The sequence below is a fragment of the Ictalurus furcatus genome, chromosome 18, assembly GCF_023375685.1.
Source record: "Ictalurus furcatus strain D&B chromosome 18, Billie_1.0, whole genome shotgun sequence".
NCBI classification, from domain to species: domain Eukaryota; kingdom Metazoa; phylum Chordata; class Actinopteri; order Siluriformes; family Ictaluridae; genus Ictalurus; species Ictalurus furcatus.
The window spans coordinates 16,478,542-16,500,192 of record NC_071272.1 but is presented as its reverse complement, the minus strand read 5'-3'; the positions used below and the strand labels follow the sequence as shown (position 1 = coordinate 16,500,192).

Here is a 21,651-nt window from a genome sequence, read left to right as displayed (position 1 = left end):
AGTAAAATAAACATCTCCTTACCAAAAGTTTCAGTATATCAATTATTATACTTTTTTTTATTTGTTCATTAATAGCTTTAGATTATGTAGTTGTACTCACTGAATATAGAAAAGATTACACGCGTATGTATTAGAACGAGTGCATTAATACAAACCTTTCATTGGAACTAGTGTCAGAGAGCTGCTGTTATCTAGAAAATCTGACCAATCACATTTGAGAATTCAACAGCACTGTGATATAATGCTGAAAATAGTTTTTAGGGTCAGTGTTCAAAGGCAGCATCTTCAGCATCAATTGCAGGATGGAATTAATACATCCTTTCCAGTCCAGACATATCATATCGATGCTGTGTGAATGTAAAAACCAAGACGCAGACCGAAGCAGGCTGCACATGTTGCCGTCTGGTAATTGTATGGTAATCAGTCCTCAGGAGTCCAAGCTCTGAGCCTAAGTGTGATTTGCATGTGCATACTGAAGAGGCGAGTACGAGCCAAATGACACACTGTGTTCCTTGCTTTCGCGTCATCAAAAGCTGCACCATCAAATATTACCTCACACACAGCAGCATCTATAGCGCCTAATTGAAAAACCTGTGGATGACAAGACAATGGTGCAAATGTGTGCAAACACAATGAGAGGTAATTCATATGTGACTCCCCCCACCACCCCCTTCCCTCCAAACTCTTATTGTGCAGGAAGCTAGCGCTCCTCCCGCATTCATTTAATAAGCATGAGAATACAATCAATACAGTGGGACTGAAAATTAGAAGTCGTTTTCATTAAAGGCAAGAGGAGGGGCTGCAGTCATTACTGTCATATAATGCTGGGCTTGGTGCTCTGGGGCCATTTGTATTCTGCCTCTAACCGCAGGTTCTCTTCAGCCCCTCTACTGTGCCCCTCTCTCTCTCTCGCTCTCTCTCTCTCTCCCTCTCCCTGTTCTCTTCCATTCAGTAAAATAACAAACTTTTTCTAGGTCATTTCTCTTCTTCCATCACAAGATTTGTGCCTGAATCTTTATTCCACGCATGTATGTATGTACTGTATATTTATATTTAACCTTGGATTCAGACTCTGTACATGTCATTAGAAGTTTACTTTATGTTATTATTATTTCATGAAAATTACCTAGGCTATAGGACTGCCACTGAGCTTTGAGACAGCTACAAAAAAGTTTAGAGGCTTTAAGCTGCTTTAGCATCATTGCCCATCATTGTGAAAATGGGGAAAGGCCATTTCATGCCCTGTTTACAGTAGCTGTTAGGACAAAGGAACAAGACTCTTAGTGGCACTTAATGGCAATAGACAACAGAAAAATATCAACCTTTTTTGGCCCTGTAAGATGCTTACAACGATCCAGCAGGCTTAAAGAGGGCATATTGTTTGGCCATTTTGTCTGAAAGCCAGTCTGGTTTGTACGCCGTCTCTCCGCAGGCCTCAGCAGGTGAACTGGGTGAAGGTGGACGACGACGTGCCATCTCATGCCGTCATCACCGGCTCGGATCTCTACATCGAGAACCTTAACAAGTCCTACAACGGTACTTACCGATGCGTGGCCTCGAACTCGGTGGGAGAATCCTATGATGATTACATCCTCTACGTGTACGGTAAGTTCACAAAGCTTAAGCAACCTTCAACCTTCCTTTCATACACCCTCACCCGTGCTGAATACGAGATCAATAAGTTTGATTGTAATAACGTTTCCTTTTCCTTAGGATATCACACTCTGCTCTGAACACTCTCCTATCTTGAAACACTTCTGATATCATTTACAGCACTAAGCCTGTGGAGAAATGACTCGCATCTGGTCTTAGATTGTAATAATCGACCTTTATTTAAAAGGATTTGTGTTGTGCTTGGGGTCTTTATGTGGTGAGCTATAGTGGTATTTACAATGCACAGCTGTGCATGTAAAAAAGGAAAGAAACACTCATTGGAAACCATCTGCACCACCTCATTATTGACTGTGTTCATTCACGTTTGCTGTATTTTATTAATAATAATATCATGACGAATCATTAAAGAAAGAGATGTAATAGATAAACACATACGGCAACTATGAGGGTTTTTTTTTTCTTGGCACAATTAGAAACCAATAACAGGAATTAGTGCAAGCTGTGGTTTTAGTTCTTTTTCTCCAAACTCAAAATATGAGTAAAAATGTCTAGCTGGCTCATTTCGGTGTGCAGCAATGCCAGTTCAGCATGGAAGATGTGCTTGGATGAACATTATCTGGTCAGTTCATATTTGCTGCAGTGAAATTACTGACAAAAAAACATGCTTAGTTGAGGATTAAAATAAGTACCACATATACCACAGGAATTTGTCAACAATTACAATTTTTCATTTATTAATGATTGTCATGCCATATTTTTAACCATTTGTTACATTTAATGTTGTATATTGTGGAATTTCCACAAAAAGTGACCGTGTTCTCATTTGTTATCATTGTAGCAGCCTGAAATAATCATTCCCTCACCAGCCTCTCTTTTTTTTTTTTTTTAACTCTCTTCAAGATAATATAACAACAACAAAAAAACTAGCTCATCAAAAACCCAAGAAACCGGAAGGCGCAGAAATCCTCTCTCCTGAAGATATTTCCATAATGGAAAACTTACTGACTGTTAGAAACCTCTGACACTGGAGACTACATCTATAAATGTTACATAAATATCCCCTTACAGAAAAGTCACCCTATCAATAATTATATGCGTTTTTAAAAAATAAAAATAAGGTTTTTTAAAAATAATAATAATAATAATAAATTTATTGTTCGTGTTTGCCGAACAAGTCCCTGTGATTGAGCTGCTGGTATAAAAACGCTAACATATTAGAATGAGGACATATAAACCTGTGATTTGCCTTGTAGCTGGCACTAGTGTCAGACTTTTCTGTTATAGAAAATGAATCAAAATCTTTGGACAAATTTGAGAATTCAACAGAGCTGAATTATAAAATAGATCAATGTTAGTTTGTAATGTGGTTTTATTTATTTATATCATGGTCTGTCTGAATACTCGACTCTGATTGGCTGGAAGGTGTGTGTTCAAACTGTATATATAATGCACAGGTAGTACCAGTAAGTTGAATCACCGTTCTAAATTAAAATTAATTCCTATGAACAACTGTAACCATTGTAACATACAGTTACAGTTGCATACAGTAGTTAAAGTCACAGACGCTGCATCGATGCAGGTAATTCACACACTCAATCTCTCTAATAACTATTTATTATAATTTATTCAAATAAATGTAATCTTATTGCACTTCTTTATCTCTGTGTGTGATTTAGAGCGGGCAGAATCCTAGATCTAACTATCCGTATATAAAATAACTAACGAAAATGAACCGTTATTTTGATCTTTTCTGTCAAATTTTGCACTGCAAACATCAATGACAGCGTTAACTCGTCAATGCTGGGCAAGTGACCGTGGTATAAGCGGGATAATCCATGGCTAGGTGTGCGTTCCACAATTTAAATTGGTTTGCGTTGCGTAGTAAAATTGAGTAAAGCACACCCAGCCGTGTATTTTCCCTTACTTATATTCAGTGATGGGACGTCATGCTTAACCAATCTCCATCGACCATTACTGCAAGCCCACCCTCAAGTACTGTTAGATTCTGTTGGTGCCAGCTTGAGCCGGTACCCACAACCATCCAACTGCAACCTGGTACCAAAATTTTCAGCAATTTGTACAATATAATGATCTTGCTTTAGTTCCTGTATGCTATGCTGTCTGAGTAGTAAACTCAGATATCCAGCTCCAGTAGGTGTGTTCCAAATCCTTTCCCTAGAATGCTGTGCGAACCTGCCAGGCTTTTCGCACTTCTCCCCCACGAGAAGCTTGGCAGTCGTTGCAGGTGGAGAATTCACAAGCGCCCAGCCTGTAGAAGAGGACAGGGGGAGTTACACACACCACGCGCACCTCTCACCCAGACTGAGGTGAGATCAACAGACTTATTAAAAGCAGCGTGGGCCTACGGAGCTCCGTCTGGCCGCTTGATGGCTTTGATGTCTGCCGCCACTTTTTAAATGTCTACTGTAATTCAGCAGCATATCTTGTCCTAGTATTAGAATTGCAAATGGAGTGTGGAGCCTGGAAGCTGGGACCAGGCTGTCAGCGCTTAATCTTGCGTCATGTTGCTCTGACAACCCCGCACAGCCTCCCACCTGAACACAGTGTGTTAACAGAGCGCTCTGACACCCTCCAGTATTTTACAAGCGCCACACATATGCTCATAAAGACAGGCACCAATGACATCTGCACGCTTCATAGTCTTATAATTATAATTCTCCTACGTTTTTAACGCGATGACATCTGCTTATTACAAACAGCGGTCCTGTCACTTTCTAAGCTTCACTGGCGTGGTCTGAAAAGTCACCTCGAGTGTCTGAAACAGTCCGAAATTTTGTTTGAGAATGGCGCAATTAGAGGCTTTTGTAATATGAAGTGAGAGAGGGAAAAAGAGTGTGACAAAATGGCTGTTTAGCAAGTTGTCAAGCTTGTGGCACATTTTCACACATCCAGCGCATGCATTAAATAGCATACCAGAACAGTAATTGTTGAAGCTTCGATGCATGATCTTATAAAAACCCATCTCGATAGGGTTTTAATACACTTTTCGAGGTTTTCTTCTGGAAAAGTAAATGTGTTAAGTATTCCATTAGAAATGTGCGTGTCAGCTGGAAATGTGAAGCAAAAATGTGTCTTCTCTCACTTTCTCCTCTCTCTCTCACTCTCTCATTCTCTCGGTGCCGCTGCAGTGAACAACAGCAAGAATAACTTCACACGCTTATAATTGGAAGGGCTCTGTAACCTTAGTTCTAATTTATGAATGACTTATTGTTGAAAGAGACGAATCGAATGGACCGAGCCATCAGTTCTTTGCAAGATTTGAGGCCTTTTCCTACACATAGCCAGAACAGATGTATTGCAGCAGCCATGTCTCTCTAATACAGCTATTGGAAGCTAAGTGATGAAGAACGCACAGAGGGGGGCTGGCACTAAAGAGGTTATGGGCGGAAAAACTACATTCCCTGAGACACATTTCCACAGCCCCAGTGCTGGAAGAGCCTTGCAGGGGAATGAGAGGCAGCATACAGGACTGTAACCAGTTTACGGCACACCGTTAACCTAATAGAGACTAGCTTTCGCCTCCACAGCGCCAGCCCCTTTTTATTGCACCCTCCTCCTCCGCTTGTCACCCTAGCTCTCGTTCCCTCTCCGTAACACTTCCGCTAGTGCTTAGAGTGCTTTCCTCTGTCATTGTGCTGCCGCCCGCGAGCAATCGATCACTGCACACGCATGAGACGCAACCTAACTCCAGAGACAATGGGTTTTGCAGTGTTGTTGTGGATTACAGCTTATAATACAGTCCTGGCTCAGGCTGTTTCCAGCAAAGAGCTCCATACAGTATGTCTCCGTAAATGCCAGGGCGCATAAAAAGATATTCGTCACAGCACAAGCCACATTTCCCCAGCCACAAAGACAGTGCTGATCATCTCTCATGACGGAAACAAAAAGCCGTGATTGATAACGCGCCTCGTTTCGCAATAAGCTACAGACTACTTGAGAGAGCTAATTGTCCCACGTACTCAAGATCTAATTCGAAGCAGGCAAGGACACTTCTCCCAGAAGTACACATAGCTCCCAAACAACCATGCTCAGTTGAGCAATCTTCAAAATCTGCTCTGGAAAAGAAAAAAGAAAAAATAAAAACCCAGAAGATCTGCAGTCCTGCAATTGCGGGCCAAATCCCATCACTGTGTCATTATAATGAAGCTGTAAATTCCCCCCGCTCGACACTCTCCCTCCATTCTTACAGCCCCGCTCACTTTCATTACATTTGAGCCGCCGATATTTCCCTCGCAATTTGTTGCAGTCGTGACACTCGCATTTAAAAGTCAGATTTCGACGATACATCTCGGCTGCTGTCAAACATGGCTTCGGTAGTTTGCCTCTCAAGAAATCACCCAGCTGGAAATGCAAATGTGCAAGTATCAGACTCGGTAATGTAAAAACGCTCCCGGAAGTGTCAGAAATGGCAATGCATGGCAAATTACATGCATGTCAATGGAACTGAACCTTAGTAACAATGAACCGGTGGATTGGTAGTTGCTAACCAAGGCTGCTTGACATTATCAGGAGTTCAAGTGATTTCCTGTGCTCCTGCATTGGATTCATTATGATGGATAACACGTGTAACCGTGTCTTCTGTTCTGCGTGCAATTGAGGATCCTTTCAATGAGTGTTGAAACATCCACTCTGGGTGTGATAAGCCCTCGTTGGAAAGGAGGAAGCAGACATCTGCACCATGCTGGATTCTCATGTCAATTGTTATCCTCCAGTAAACACGCCATCCCGTTAGCAGAGCCCAAACTAGATATCTGTTTGCAAAAAACATGAGCAGAATGATGACTACACGGCCAGACTCACTCGACTGCTTCCAGCCGACCCACTGATGCAACCTACCTGTAAATACTCTCATTAACGTGTACACTCACGCTTGATTGTCACGAAATTGGCCGGGATGCTGCATGCACTTCTTTTTCATCATTAGCCTTGTCATAAAGTCATCGCTTAATAGGCCAGAGGGGACTCATCAGTCTTGTGTCATAGTGTGCAGCAAGCAGATTGGGCGGGTGCTGGGTTTATTTGTGAGGCAACCATTGGTTTGTTCCTACCCTCCCTCACCTCTCTGTCTCCACATCTCCTAGCCAGAGGAGTCTCTCTGTAACACATTCATCTCACTCTGTTTGCTGGAATCATTAATGGGGGCGGACTCCCACAGCCCTTCCTTCATTAGGCGTTAATTGGAGTCAATCACTACAGGATTCTTGTCAATGCTGGATTTGACTGTACTCATTGTTATTTTATGCCATTCACTCAACATCTGTCTCACCCATCAATCCCAAAAAAGTCTAGAAGAATGCACAGAGCTAATTGAATTTACTCCCTATACTGAGTAAAGCGTGCTATGTCTGGCACTTATTGATGGAACGTTTTCTCTATTTTGCCAAAAACAGATGGGATGAATTTGTCTGCATATGCCTCTATCTGTCTCTGCCACTGGAAAGCACACAGATCCAAATAGGTTGTATTTTTTCCTTCTTTTTTCTGAGGCACATGACAGACAGAGGAGGAGATGCAGAGTTATCTCTGTGTTTACACCCCCAGAGCATCAGAACCATTGCAATATTTGCTGGGATTAGGTTCCGCCCTTTACGCACAAACAAAAAGCCCTCCTTGAACAAACAAACAAAGCCCAAGATAGAAGGTGGTTGTTGGGCAAATCAACAGCCCAGAGGTTTTGATCACTCTTTTACTTGCGTATGCACTTCCTGTTTTTACATAATGTTCCTGAATGATGATTCAGTATCCCCCATGCACCAGAAAATAGCACCATGATCTCTCGCAGCACTGTTGGTGCCCCTTGCCTCTCTGCTTCCCTGCTGTTTATGCATGCCAAATCACAGGTAGAAGATGCACCCTTTTAGCAAGTGGTCCACTGGGAAGGCAGAGAGAGCTGGGATCGAGGGAGGGACTCTAAAATGCCGTATGATGAGCTCTCCTTCCTGCGTGTACACGTCTGGGGAATTGGCTTAACTGGCAGTGTTTTGCCGTGGCCCAGGTTTAATGAGCCTGCTCCACACACCTCGCATCTCAGACTGCTGAGATGATTCATAATGTGCTATGATAAACCCACACAAGCGTGGCATGGAAGGAGTGTGCCTGCTGTTTAAAAGGCAAGAAGCACTAAACTTATTGATTCACTCCAGCATTAGTGTATTTTCTTAAAAGAGACATGGCTAAATATTTACATACTGTAGAAGACCCCAATAAGGAGCATGGAGTAGATCTACTTTTATTTCCTTTTTTTTGGACTGGCACATGTTTAATGAGCTGCTGACACCATTAATCCCAAACATCTGCTAGGCATTCACAGTTCGTAACAGAGTAGAGCCAATTAAGTTGGCCCACCACTGAGGATGAGATTGGTCTTAAGCTCATAGCATAACATACTCTACCCATTCAGCCAGCTCCCCATGTGTCTGTCAGTCAGGATTTTTTTTTCTTTTTTACTTTCCTAAACCTTTCCCAGTGACAGGAATGCTTGTTATTGGTTAAGCATGGCGGCCAATGAAAATAGGTGAGGTGGGGCTTGCTCCTTGTACAGTAAATGTAATAATGTGCTTTTGATCTAGCTTTGTTCTTAAGTTATTAAATTTGTTTCAATTTTAGATACTACTGTCTAATCCTACTCCAGGATTAGCCTAATCCTACATTGTAGGCTGATTGGCATTTCCAAATTGTCCATGTGAATGTGTGTGTGATGGGCTGGCCCCTGTCCAGGGTGTCCCCCGTATTGTGCCCCAAGTTCCTAGGGATAGGCTCCAGGTGCCCCATGTCCCTGTGTAGGATAAGCAGTACAGAAAATGGATGGATGGATTGATGCTAGTCAAACAAGAGAACATAAAAACTGTTAGCATGTCGGTTGAACTAACAGAGCATGGATATTTATACAAAATAAAGTTAGCTTTTTAAGCTAAGTTAAATGGAACTACTAGTTACATAATGTTAATTTTTGCTTTCTTATATGTGTTATAATTAAGAAAGACAAACAGCATTGTTGTTTTTTTCTGGCAAAGCCAATATAGCAGTCAGTCATAACTATTTCAGCCCTGAGAATGTTTTAATAATTCATTTCTAAGAACAGAACCGAACTAGACACACAATTTATTAAACTGAAGGCACGGTAATCAATCTCTAATTGAAACGTACCTACTGCTCATATGATAGCTCATTGGTGTCAAAATCCAACTGGTTTTGTGGCCCTGCCAATCAGGGCTTGTTTATTCCTGTTGATTAACATGAACAGTGGGGTGAGGATCATGTATTTCCTTTTACTGTAGAAAATACCCATTTTAAATGTTCATTCCGTAAACAGCTATACGGACAGATAAAACCTATGATATGATATCTATTGTAATAAAATAAAAGAATACCTTAACAGCAGAATTTTGAAAAAGGACTTGAGAAAATGTGTGTGGAGTTACAGGTGGCTAATGGAAACAGTGTAGATGGGGACAAACAACAACCTAGGGTGACCAAGCGTCCTCTTTTTTTACTGGTCATGTCCTCTTTTTCAGGCCTAAAATACCAGTCTATTCATAAAGATAACATGGTCCAGAATTTTCTATTGTTCATTTCTGAGATTGTGGAAAAAAGAGAGGTAGCCCAAATAAATCGGTACCATCAAGTCTAGTCAAGTAGGTTTCATTGCCGTTCCTCCTTGTAACATGTATACACTTGAACGAATGGCACTTCTTTAGGACCATGTTGTAATATGCAATGCAGAAGCACAGTACACAGGACTAAATAAAGTGCATAAAGTGCAAATACATGACAGTGTGGGACAAGTGGAAAAATAAATAAGACAGTGCACACAGACTAGACAGGACAACAGTAATATAGGATGGATTTTCAGTAGTAAAGTACATAATATCATTGTCACTGAGGGGAATCCTGAATGACAGCAGTAATGTTTCCCAGAAAAAAGCACCAAAGCATATCTCCATATGTAAATATGAATTTTACACAGGTTTACATTGTTTTTGATCGGGGACACAACAAGCTGAATGTGCTTTCTAAATAAAGGTGAACATAAAGTAAGAATTGGAGTTTATTATGCAAGGTTTTTTTTTAAAAACTAATAATAGTAAAGATTAATTACTTTAGAGGCATGTGTCGAGTGTCAATCACTCGTCTACCTCAGACGCTGTGCTCTCTTTTGTAAAACCAAATTAAAGTAGCCCTACAGGTGGTTGATTGACTCATTGTAGTTTGAGACAGAAATCAATTTAACCTCAAATAACCTGTGATTCAGAAAAGCTTTTTATTGGCATGTAAAAGAACCCCATATAGTCAGAAGTACTATAAAACCATCACACAACCCTCACCCCATGTATTTGTAATTGCCATTCATAGCGCTAGATAAGTAGATTAATGCTCACATAACTTACATGTAAAATGCAAATACATGATGCTATTGCATCAAGTGCATTGCACACGTCTTTACAGATTTTTTTTTTTTTTAAATTTCATTTTGACTTTCTCATTTTGGACTAAACCGAGCGCAGTTTGAGGTGTGTACTGAAAAACAGGTAGTGGCTGCCATTTTCCGAGTTGTTGCAGCGTGCCATGTGTGTGATGGAGGCAGCTCGGAAACTTACTCTCTCTCTGCATGTTTCTCGCCATCTCTGGCTGTGTTCCCTCCTCCTGGATATTTTATCATTAGCGAAGGGAAGTGTTCCCGGGCTCCCACCGAGCTCTTTTGATGGAGCGCGGACAACAAAGCTGGGAGGGGAGACAGCCGGCCAATTTCCTCAGCACAGATGTTAACACAGTGGTATCTGTCTGGATGCGCCGGGCAAACAGTGGCACCACCCGCATCACTTTTCACGCCTGTTATCTCAGCGGCAAGCACACGATCCACACACAACCTCCCCTAACCAAAAGCAGCCACATATTATTTCATTTTGCTCGTTTCATTAACTGTCACCTGTTTGTCTGTCCTGATTAGTTCATACACAAAGGAACATTTCCAGCAAAAGAAGAGCCTTGGTTTTTGGGTAATTCTAGGTGCAATTATGCACCAGTTGAATAGAGAATAATGTTCAAGAATGGGATCACGCTTTGTAGATGGTAAAAGAAAACATTAACACCTACTTCGTCACCTACCTCTAATGAATTTTGCTCATTTCATTAACACACATGGTGAAAAATCCTGGTTAGTCTTATGCACCATGGGTTAACAGGCACTGCTGGTGCTGATAAACGTGCTCCCGGTCGTACCAAGTCATACCAGTATACACCCCCCCCCAACTACCACTACCACCACCACCACCCCCTTCGAAGTGAGCATGTCAGTGATACCTCAGCATCATGGTTTGGCTGTATGGGCTCCCATTTTCAATTTTTACTCTCATGTTTCTATTGTCTTCCATTCAAAACATTTTATCTCATCCTTTTTTTATTATTACTATTATTATTATTTATTTCATTGTCCCTGCATTCCTTGGCTTGACATCTTAGGCTGCTTTCACGCTCATAGGACTTTTTTGTTTTTTAAATGAGTGCTGACAGTATTTTATTTTTTATTTATTATTATTATTATTTCCAAAGTTGAAAAAAATATGAAACTTTGGGTCCCAAGTGGCGCAACAGAATAGCATTCAGGAGATCACAAGTTTGAATCGTGATGATGCCAATTGCATCCATGTCCAGGAGTCCATGAGAGCTGTGTTGATGATGAGGATGTTAATCTGTCCCCTGTCAATCGCAGCAGCACTAGCCAATCATGGGCATATTTGAGCCCATGTATGCGGAATAGGGTAGATAGCGCTTTCTTCCGAGTGTTCAGATGCTCTGTGATGCAACGTGTTCAAAAAGATGCGGTGGTTGGCTTCACGTGTCTCAGAGGAAGCACGTCTTAGTCTTCACCCTTCCAGGTTGGTCGCTGTTGTGTGATAGGAGAGAGCTAATTAGTGGATGGGAATTGGCAAATGACAAAATTGGAGGAAAATTGGGTAAAAAAAAGTCAACTAACAACCAAAGTCAACTGCGAGTGTTTTTACTTCTGGACCAATCAGGTCACAGGTTAGGTGAGAAAAACAAACATGGAGGATAAAGAGCAGAGAAACATTAGTCTTGTTTATAAGGGGGTTTTTACGACACTTTTAAATGACGGAAATTTCACTGACAATATTCTAATGTTGTACTGTAGCTAAATATAGTGGTATGCAATGTGATGTCCCACTTTAACTGTGGCTGCATTATTTTGCTAATAATAATACATCTCATTTAAATAGAAAGCTAGCGTAGTTAGCCGATATTGACTTGGATCATGTGAGCCACTTTTTTCTTTCTTTCTTTTTTTGAAACATCACTGCAAATGCGCTAATAATTACCCACACTGGCTTTTTTATGCTATGTTTAAATGCATATTTAGATTTGGTTGCATTCTTTGCTGAGTGACAGTGTATACCATAATTGTGTTGAGTTTGATTTTTTTGTTTCATTTTTGTTATTTCCCCGTTTTCATTTTTGCGTGTGTGTGTGTGCGTGTGTGTTGGTGTGTGTGTGTTGGTGTGTGTGTGTTGGTGTGTGTGTGTGTGTGCTGTTTTCCCATCCAGATGCCCCCACCACCACCCCTATACCCACTACAGCCACCACCACCATGTACACCACAACCTCTCTCCCAGGTATCACCCAAGGTACAGTATGACCTTCAACCGCCCGCCCGACCCGCCTACCAGCCTGTGTGTGTGTGTGAGTGTGTGTGTGTGAGAGAGAGAGAGAGAAAAGAAAAGGGAAGAAAAAGAAGACTGCCGGTAGCTAGTCAGTCCCGATAAGATTCTCTTGCTGATAATGAGTGGCTGCTGCTCCCATCTGTGGCCAGACCAGTCCTGGCCTTGCTGCAGCACCAGGTCCAAAAGCCATCGTGTTTCTCTCAAATTTTAGCACAGCTTGCTCCTTTAGCAGGCTAATCTTATCAGGATCTGGAGCTGTATCCAGGCCTGTCTGCTGCCAGGATTACAGAACCCCTTTGTGTTTCCGGAGGGGTTACAATGACAGCCCTGTCTGGTCAGGGTTACACACAAACAGGTTCATGTTCCTCTTTTCTTTCGGACATGATTCCATACAGTTATAGTGTCTCATCGATAGATAAGCAGAATGACAATCATATTTATGCTCAAATTTCATTTATTTGGGGTTTTTTTAAGGTATGCCACCTCAAAGAATATTTTTTAAATGACCACCATTACCCCCAAATGTAGTCCTCCACCTAGGACTCATCAAACTCATTACATTTACACTGGAGCTATGTGGCTAATGTAAATAAATCTGTCACAAACATCTTTTCAATAAATACAGGCACAAGTCATCAGTTGACATTGCTATGCTAATAATCATGTAAAAAAATTATTATTATTATTATTATTATTATTATTATTATACCACAACTTCTCAATTCTGATTTGTTGGAATGTGTTGATAAATTTTTTATAACAGCAGCTCTGATAATAGTGCCAGCTGCCAGCTGCAAGGCAAATCATAGGTTTATATTAATACACCAGCTCTAATATGATCTTTTTTATAGTAACAACTCACTCACAGTGACTTGTATGGCAGACGATCCACGTAATCTAAACCTAAATCTGTACCTCTTAATGGATAAAAAAGTGGCATGCTATTTAATTATACAGTGGTGCTCGAAAATTTGTGAACCCTTTAGAATTTTCTATATATCTGCAGAAATATGACCTAAAACATCATTAGATTTTCACACTAAGTCCTAAAAGATGATAAAGAGAACCCAGTTAAACAAATGAGACAAAAATATTGTACTTATTTATTGAGGAAAATGATCCAATATTACATATCTTTGAGTGGCAAAAGTATGTGAACCTCTAGGATTAGCAGTTTAATTTGAAGGTGAAATTAGAGTCAGGTGTTTTCAATCAATGGGATGACAATCAGGTGTGAGTGAGCTCCTGTTTTATTTAAAGAACAGGGATCTATCAGAGTCTGATCTTCACAGCACATGTTTGTGGAAGTGTATGATGGCACAAACAAATGAGATTTTTGAGGATATCAGAAAAACAGTTGTTGATGCTCATCAAGCGGGAAAAGGTTACAAAACCATTTCTAAAGAGTTTGGACTCCACCAATCCACAGTCAGGCAGATTGTGTACCAATGGAAGAAATTCAAGACCATTGTTACTCTCCCCTGGAGTGATCACTCCAACAACAAAGATCACTCCAAGTGCAAGACGTGTAATAGTCCACGAGGTCACAAAGGAACCAGGGTTACTTCTAAGCAACTAAAGGCCTCTCTCACATTGGCTAATGTTAATGTTTGAGTCCAGCATCAGGAGAACATTGAACAATAATGGTGTGCATGGCAGGGTTGCAAGGAGAAACCCATTGCTCTCCAAAAAGAACACTGCTGTCCCTCTGCAGTTTCCTAAAGATCAAGACGTGGACAAGCCAGAAGGCTATTGGAAAAATATTTTTGTGGACAGATGAGACCAATATAGAATTTTTGGTTTCAATGAGAAGTGTTATGTTTGGAGAAAGGAAAACACTGCATTCCAGCATAAGAACCTTGTCCCATCTGGGAAATGTGGTGGTGGTAGTATCATGGTTTGGGCCTGTTTTGCTGCGTCTTGCCATCATTGATGAAACAATGAGATCTGAATTATATCAGCAAATTCTAAAGGAAAATTTCAGGACATCTGTCCATGATCTGAATCTCAAGAGAAAGTGGGTCATGCAGCAAGACAATGACACTAAGCATACAAGTCGTTCTAGCAAAGAATGGTTAAAGAAGAATAAAGTTATTATTTTGGAATGGCCAAGTTAAAATCCTGACCTTAGTCCAATAGAAATGTTGTGGAAGGACCTGAAGCAAGCAGTTCATGTGAGGAAACCCACCAACATCCCAGGGTTGAAGCTGTTCTGTACTGAGGAATGGGCTAAAATTCCTCCAAGCCGATGTGCAGGACTGATCAACAGTTACCGGACACGTTTAGTTGCAGTTATTGCTACACAAGGGAGTCACACCAGATACTGAAAGCAAAGGTTCACATACTTTTGCCACTCAGATATGTAATATTGGATCATTTTCCTCAACAAATAAATAACCAAGTATATATTTTTGTCTCATTTGTTTAATTTCTGTTCTCTTTATCTATGTTTATGAAAATCAGATGATGTTTTAGGTCATATTTATGCAGTTATATAGAAAATTCTATTTTCAAGCAGCAATGTACATTACATTTCTATGCTATAAAAGGAATAACACACTTTGGGATGTGTTGTTATCAAGTTCAGGGTGGAAACAGTAACACTCCCTGAAGTTGATTCGGATGACACAAAATCCTATGAATTTCGTTTTCATGATTATAATCCAATATATAAATATATATATATTATATAAAGTCACTCATTGTGACTGTGTCCTAAACCACATCGCCATGTCTGTGTCACATCAATGAATAACTCGATGCTGTCACAGAATGTGTTTCTGGGTGACATAGACTTCCACTGTAGCTCAAGTGAAAAAAAAATAATAAAAAAAATAAATAAAAACTTCAGACACCAAAAACATGTCTTGGCTGATGAAGTACATTTGGCAACTGAGCCATCCTTTTAATCATCTACATAGAGCTGAATTGCTTCATCCACTTGTAGTGCATCACTTACATTTAATAGAATGTTGTTGTTTTTTCAAATATATTGTTAGTGCTGTTCTTCTTAATACCTAAGTGTCCTACGTTCATTAGAAATTAGGCTGTAGTGTCCTCATAAAAAAGACAAACGAACGGCATTACTGTGTGTACACTGCCACAAAATCTAATAGGATAATGCCACCGACTAAAAATAGGACACAATGCAGTTTTAGTCGTTCTAGCTTTCACAATTAACCGAGCTCTTTCGATCACTCACAGTCTAACTCCACCGATTCGCCGACTGAGGTTCTATATCATGTCCCTTTGTGGAGTAATATAAACGGTCCTGTGATCTCCCTGCCGCCATCATTAGCCTTGCTGGTCCTTGGCTCTCGTTCTCAAAGAATATGGCAAGCTAATAACGCTTTTGATAATAAAAGCAAATTCAATGTTGCTGCTGGCTCCAAACTCTAAAATAGCCATTGATGTGATTTGCTGCCTATAACAATTATGGTTTTGAAGCGAGCAAGTTAGATCATTTTGCTCTCCATTTTCAGTGTTCCTCAGGGCACTTCTTTATATTACACAGAACACAGCTCAGTATGGCGAAGATGAGATGCATACTTTTTTTTTTCTTCTTTTTTTTTTTTGTGTGTGCTTTTGAGTCGAAGCAGAACAGCCCTCAGCCACAAGTGCAATCAAACATTCGGGGCTGACTTGTGCGGATGATTTGAGTGAATCTGTAAAAAGCATAAAAATGAATCAGGCTTGATTAGGCTGCATGATTGCACTTAATGAAAGCACCAGTGACGCATGCTGATTAGACACACCCTGTCCTCGCCGTTACCAAACCCACCCTCAACCAGCACCACACAGTCTACCTGTTTAAGACATCGCCTAGATAAATGATGCCAAATTTTACATACAGTATGTAAGGAATAAAATACAAGCCGGCATGCTGTTATAGGAAAATAACGTGTAATGAATGATGGGGTGGTGGGACGCGTTATCATTAACACCCTGACGTGGACCATTTTTCTATAGCAGCACATCTGGAAGTATTTGATTCCTCTTACACCATAGGAATTTGCCAATGATCACAATTTTGAATTGTGCATTTTCACTGCGCATTGAATATTGTCGAACATCTGTGACACAAGTTAGTTCCTGTAATTATTTTATAGCAGCTATAAACAAGGTCATTCCCTCACCAGTCTCTCTTTTTCTCTCTCTAATAAGACAAAAAAACAAAAAAAACTTTCTGACTGTTTCAACATGCTGACACTGGAGTGACCTTCCATAAAAATTTATATAAATGTCTCCTCACACAAACCTTCACCCTATCATTTAACTTTTTTTGTTGTTGTTTAAAAAAAAAAATGTTTTTTTAATCTGTCCATCATTAGTCTTGTTGAGATAAGTTGAGCATCTGGCATAAAAGTTGCTGTGTAAATTGTCACTATGGAAATGATCGCGTATTAGCGTATTAGAATGAGTAGATTAAAATACTTTGCACTACAGCTGGCACTACTTTCAAAGCCGAGCTGTTATAGAAAAATTACACCACGGCCTGTACGAATACTCGATTCTGATTGGCTGGAAGGTGTGCGTTAAAAGCGTATGTGCCACAGGTAGTTCCGGTCAGTTTAATCACCGTTCTAAATTAATGTGCTGCCTGTAACCATAGTAACATACAGTTGCATACAGTAGTTAAACTCACAGCTTCATTATTAGTAGAGACACGGCACAGACGCAGGTAATTCACATACACACCCTCTCTCTCTCTCTCTCTCTCTCTCTCTCTCTCTCTCTCTGTCTCTCTCTCTCATAACTATTTATTATAATTCATTCAAATAAATGTAATCTTATCGCACTACTTTATCTCTGTGTATGATATAGAGCAGGCAGAATTCTAGATGTAACAACCCGTATATAAAATAAGTAACGAAAGTTAACCGTTGTTTTTATCTTTTCAGTCAAATTTTGCACAGCCAAGATTAATGACAGCTTTAATTTGTTAATGCTGGCAAGTGACCATGGTATAAGTGGAATAATCCATGGTTGGGTGTGCATTACACGATTTTAATGCACCCCGCTTCGCATTGGGTGGTTCTTTGTCTCCATTAAAATCGTGTAACCTTACTTAACCATCACCTTTCGACCAATCAGAACCAAGAACTCAGCAGTGCTGTGGTATAATATTCAATGTTGTGTCACATTATTTTGTATGAAATGATACATCTCATTATATAAGCTTGAGTGTCCACAGTGCTAACAGCACATACCCGTAAGTCTTCCATATGAGGCCCGATTCATGCTTTTACCTCTGAATGCATCCTATTATACCTGTGTATTTCACCACCGTGAGCCGGCCGCTGCCGCACCATAAAGCTCTGATTTCTTTTATCCGTTCAGGGGATGCGTATAGATCAGGAACACCAAATGAATTTATCAGTCCACCGAGGTAGAGGCCACTTTGAGATTTAATACATTTTTGATAAACTGGCTATGAGAGGAATGGAATGGGCTATACTGCACTTTTAAAAAATCTATTAAAGCCCTAACAGAAGGCTAAAGTGCTCTGCAGCTTCAGGAGGTGACATTTAGAGATGACTAAATTGCCATTTAGACCGAAAAATAAATGGCTACATGGAGAGGCTTTGCTGGGCACCATACGTAACGGGGCCAGTGTCATTCATTGCTATTTATATTGCCAATTTTTTTCCCCTGCTAAACACAGCTCAGAAATGGATGTTTATTGATTTTCCGTGAGTTCTTTCTTTCTTTCTTTTTTAATTTGAAAAAGCCTTTACAAATTTAATCCCAGAATACACATTCGTTTATTATAGCACTTTTGTGTTTCCCACCCCCCTCCCCCCATTTATTTTTTTTTATTACTATTATCGTGCCTAATTTTCTAGTTCAGAGCCACTATGAGAAGGGGGACACACCCAGACACAGAGGTGCTCATTCATCCCTTGTTCATCTCACAGACACAAGTACAGTGGCTGACTGATGACCTTGGCAATTGTGCTGTCAGGAAAAATGACAAGTGTATTCCTAAACCTACTCGTAGAAAAAGCAATTTGCCGGATGACTAGAGTTTGTTGAAGAAAACAATAGCAACCGAAACAATGGTTACACCAAAATGCACAACAGAAATGTCATTAAAGAATTGCTCTCCCTCATTAATAAAAAGGCAGCTGAATTAAATGCCACGTTTTTTTTTTGTTGTTGTTGTTGTTTTAATTGATGAAAAGCCAAAAGCAGAGTTGGAAAACAATTAATTTCAGCCTTCAACAAAAAAAAAAAAAATGTGGGTGGAGGAGGACTTAAATGGCATAAACACCATCTGGTAAACTGATTTTGAAGTTGAACAGATGAATTGCCCTGTACAAGCACTTGCAAATAGAAGTCCATTTCTCTCTCTGTTTGATTTCTGCTGCGGAGTACAGCGCGGACAGAGAAGAATAGCTCGTTGGCAAAGAAAAGGCTAATTCACTAAAGGTCAATTGCATTACCAGCGGGAAAACAACGACTGCAGTGCCATGATACACAGCACACAGAGAAGACCATCCTCTGGAATTTATTGCACTTAACATTTATTGCACTCATGCAAACACAGAAATGCTTCCAATAAGTCTTTTTTATATAGAGTTGTATTGTTATGGGAGCCATGATTGCAAGCTATGATGGCCAAGCAGAGATGGGGATCATAAAGGCGGCCTGCTGGTAATCAGCACCCCAAGTGTGAATCTGCCAGGCATTGTGGGCTGAGTAAACACACATAGACACACAAACATGTTTAACCAAGAGGCTCAGCCTGATTTCCCCATCTGCACATCAGCGTTCGACCAAACCGCCATTCAGCCACATTTGCTAGCAGTGATTACTGTGCATACAGTTACATATTTTCCAGAGAATGTCACACCTAAAATTGTCTGTACACAGAAAATAATCAGTATACAAGTAGCTTTATTGTATAAGCTACATTATACCATGGCTATGAGAAATGCTCATTCCTGATTGGCCAACAAGTGTGCTCTTTATATCAGGACTTACATAGTCTGTCCATATGAGGATTGTGTTCACCAGGTTTTCGTGACGTTTCCCATCATTCATCATTTCAGAAAGTGAAATTAGAATTTCTGGGACGTTGGTTAGGGTTAGAGGTTGATGCTAATTATAAATACAGTGTTATTTTAGTCACAATGAGTCTCCTAGTAAATTTAGTAGCATCTCATTATTCTTCGTTATTCATTATTCAGCTCCTAATCCTAATCTTCTAATCAGTCTTAGTGTTAGGCAGCATCAGGCTTTTCTAACTCTATAACAGGCTTTTCTAAGGTATACTGCAGTTCGGTTTTTTCCATTCTTTTGACAAAATTCTCCTACTCTACCACTTCAAAGCCAGATTCCTCAAACCTGCTTTGAAACTTGAGGGTACTGACTCACACTTTTGTTGGAGGGTTTTTTTTTCCTGTTCTTACAGTCTCCCCCTATTCTCAATTTTGACCACATAGGTGGCTTTTTGTTGTTTGAATTCCTTTCACTTCTGCGCACTTTCAGCTTCCACGAACTTGGTATAAAGTTGAAGACTGTAATAACTTGAGTGCTCCATGCTTGTTTTCTTCTTGTTCATTTCCCTACTCTCATTTGGTGACTGCTACAATTTTCAAGAGAGCTGCAAAATTATAGCTTTAGTTCACATTTTTCTTTCATATATTGTGGTGGCCATAGACATTTGCATTTTCCCCACGCTAACTTAGCCTGCTCTGCTGAGCCAACCTCAGAATGTAATTTTTGAATGAAAGTTTGAAGGAATTTTTTTGAAAGCTTCCTAGACCTGTAATCATATACATTATTGTGAAGATACCTTGGAAAAACCAATTCGCTGTTGAAATGCAATAGATATGCAATACAAAGTTTCTTCATTTTTGGTTTCTACTGAAATTATTAAAAATTTTGGCCCAGAAGTTAGCCCTGCCCCCTTCTTCTAAATGGCACCTTAGTATTTCAAAAGAGGAAATATGGTGCGTTCATCATGTTGGAAAGAATGTATTTACGAGTTGGTTCACATATCACCACCACAAAGTCGTAAATACTAGAGGGAAATTCTGGATTTTCTTTAAGACCAGAGTTTCCGAGTCCGGGACGTGTCAGTAAGAAAACATGGATGCAACGTCTGTAGTTGACGGTAAATTTGTTGAAAGCTAATTGTCTGCACAAAATACGATAGTACTTTACAATTACGATATAATATGTAGCTTCATAAACTGATTCAAAGCATAAAAAAGCAAAATACACCTGATGCACATTCTTTGTTCTTCATTTTCTTCATTTCAAAGTTTTGAATTTTTTGTAGTTACTTAAAAGAAGGTATATGACATCTTGCTCCAACTAAAGTGACTTGAATGCACCTGACGTGGTAATTATGACTTCCCAAGTTTTATAGCTAAAATTGGCCAGATTTACTCTCATGCACATAATCTTCCGTTCTAATTCAATCATCACTCAATTAGATTTTGGAGATTCGTGGCTATACAATTAATAATAATAATAATAATAATAATAATAATAATAATAATAATAATTTCATGCCCATAGTGCTATATTTTGGTGAGTTTCAGCATGTGTCCTTCCCCTGTTCTGCAGGCGCATGTTCTGTTGTGGTCTCTGGTGGAAATACGTTGTTGCAATTAGCCATGGTGCTATGCGTCCGCTGTCATGTCTGCTGATATCAGCTGCTGATGTCAGCAAGGACAGCGCCTCAGGTGATCCAAGCTGAGACAAAGGGCTGTGTCGAGGCAGGATAGCCGTTGTTGTTTGGCTGACGCATTGATATGCTCCTGCCCTGCAGCCTTCAACTGTAACAGGGTTAGCAGGCTCTCAGGGAACCCTCCAATGATTGAGGGTTGGAGGACAAGCAGTGGATTGCTGTACTTATTTTGGAGAAGCTCCTGTATCGTTCCTGTCCCACAGGAGCAGTGAATAATCACACCCTCCCTCCGGCTTCTCCACTTTAACCATCAGTCCTGGGTCTGTCTTCTCAAAACCATCTTTTTGATGGAAATCTCAGCATGCATAAGAGGGTGGGAATCGTTCTCATTCCTCTCAATGTCAAATAATAACCTAAAGATATTATTCGCTACTTTGATCACCACCCCCATTCATAGGCGCATGTTTTATCTCAAGATGCTGAGCTTGAACTGCTCGCCTGGAGTGAACCAAGTATGCGTTCAAAGGCTCCAGCTGTTCGTCTTTGATAACCACTCTGCTTTCGGACATGGCAGAGGTGCTCTCAACCTCAGTAGCTCTTAGCTTCATGTGAAGACTTTACATAGAATTCTTATGAACGCTGACAGAATTAGAAGAGGTATTATACTATACTGTTTCACTTTCAAAAACATCCCCT

The 21,651-nt window shown here is 40.2% G+C and overlaps 1 protein-coding gene and 1 long non-coding RNA gene across 7 annotated transcripts in view; both read left to right on the top strand.

Moving 5' to 3' along the window:
* cadm1a (cell adhesion molecule 1a) overlaps positions 1 to 21,651 on the top strand; it is a 346,601-nt gene that overhangs the window by 301,267 nt on the left and 23,683 nt on the right. For 4 of the 6 annotated variants that reach the window (XM_053648177.1, XM_053648176.1, XM_053648173.1 and 1 more), the window contains 2 exons: positions 1,433 to 1,605; positions 12,195 to 12,275. In XM_053648177.1, the coding sequence (XP_053504152.1) occupies positions 1,433 to 1,605; positions 12,195 to 12,275 (254 nt within the window). The remainder of the gene's footprint in view (positions 1 to 1,432; positions 1,606 to 12,194; positions 12,276 to 21,651) is intronic. The other 2 variants (XM_053648179.1, XM_053648178.1) reach the window with 1 other exon arrangement.
* Positions 16,484 to 19,918, top strand: LOC128622018 (uncharacterized). Its single transcript, XR_008388345.1, has 3 exons — positions 16,484 to 17,700; positions 17,977 to 18,004; positions 18,158 to 19,918. It is a non-coding gene; the product is annotated as an uncharacterized LOC128622018 (long non-coding RNA).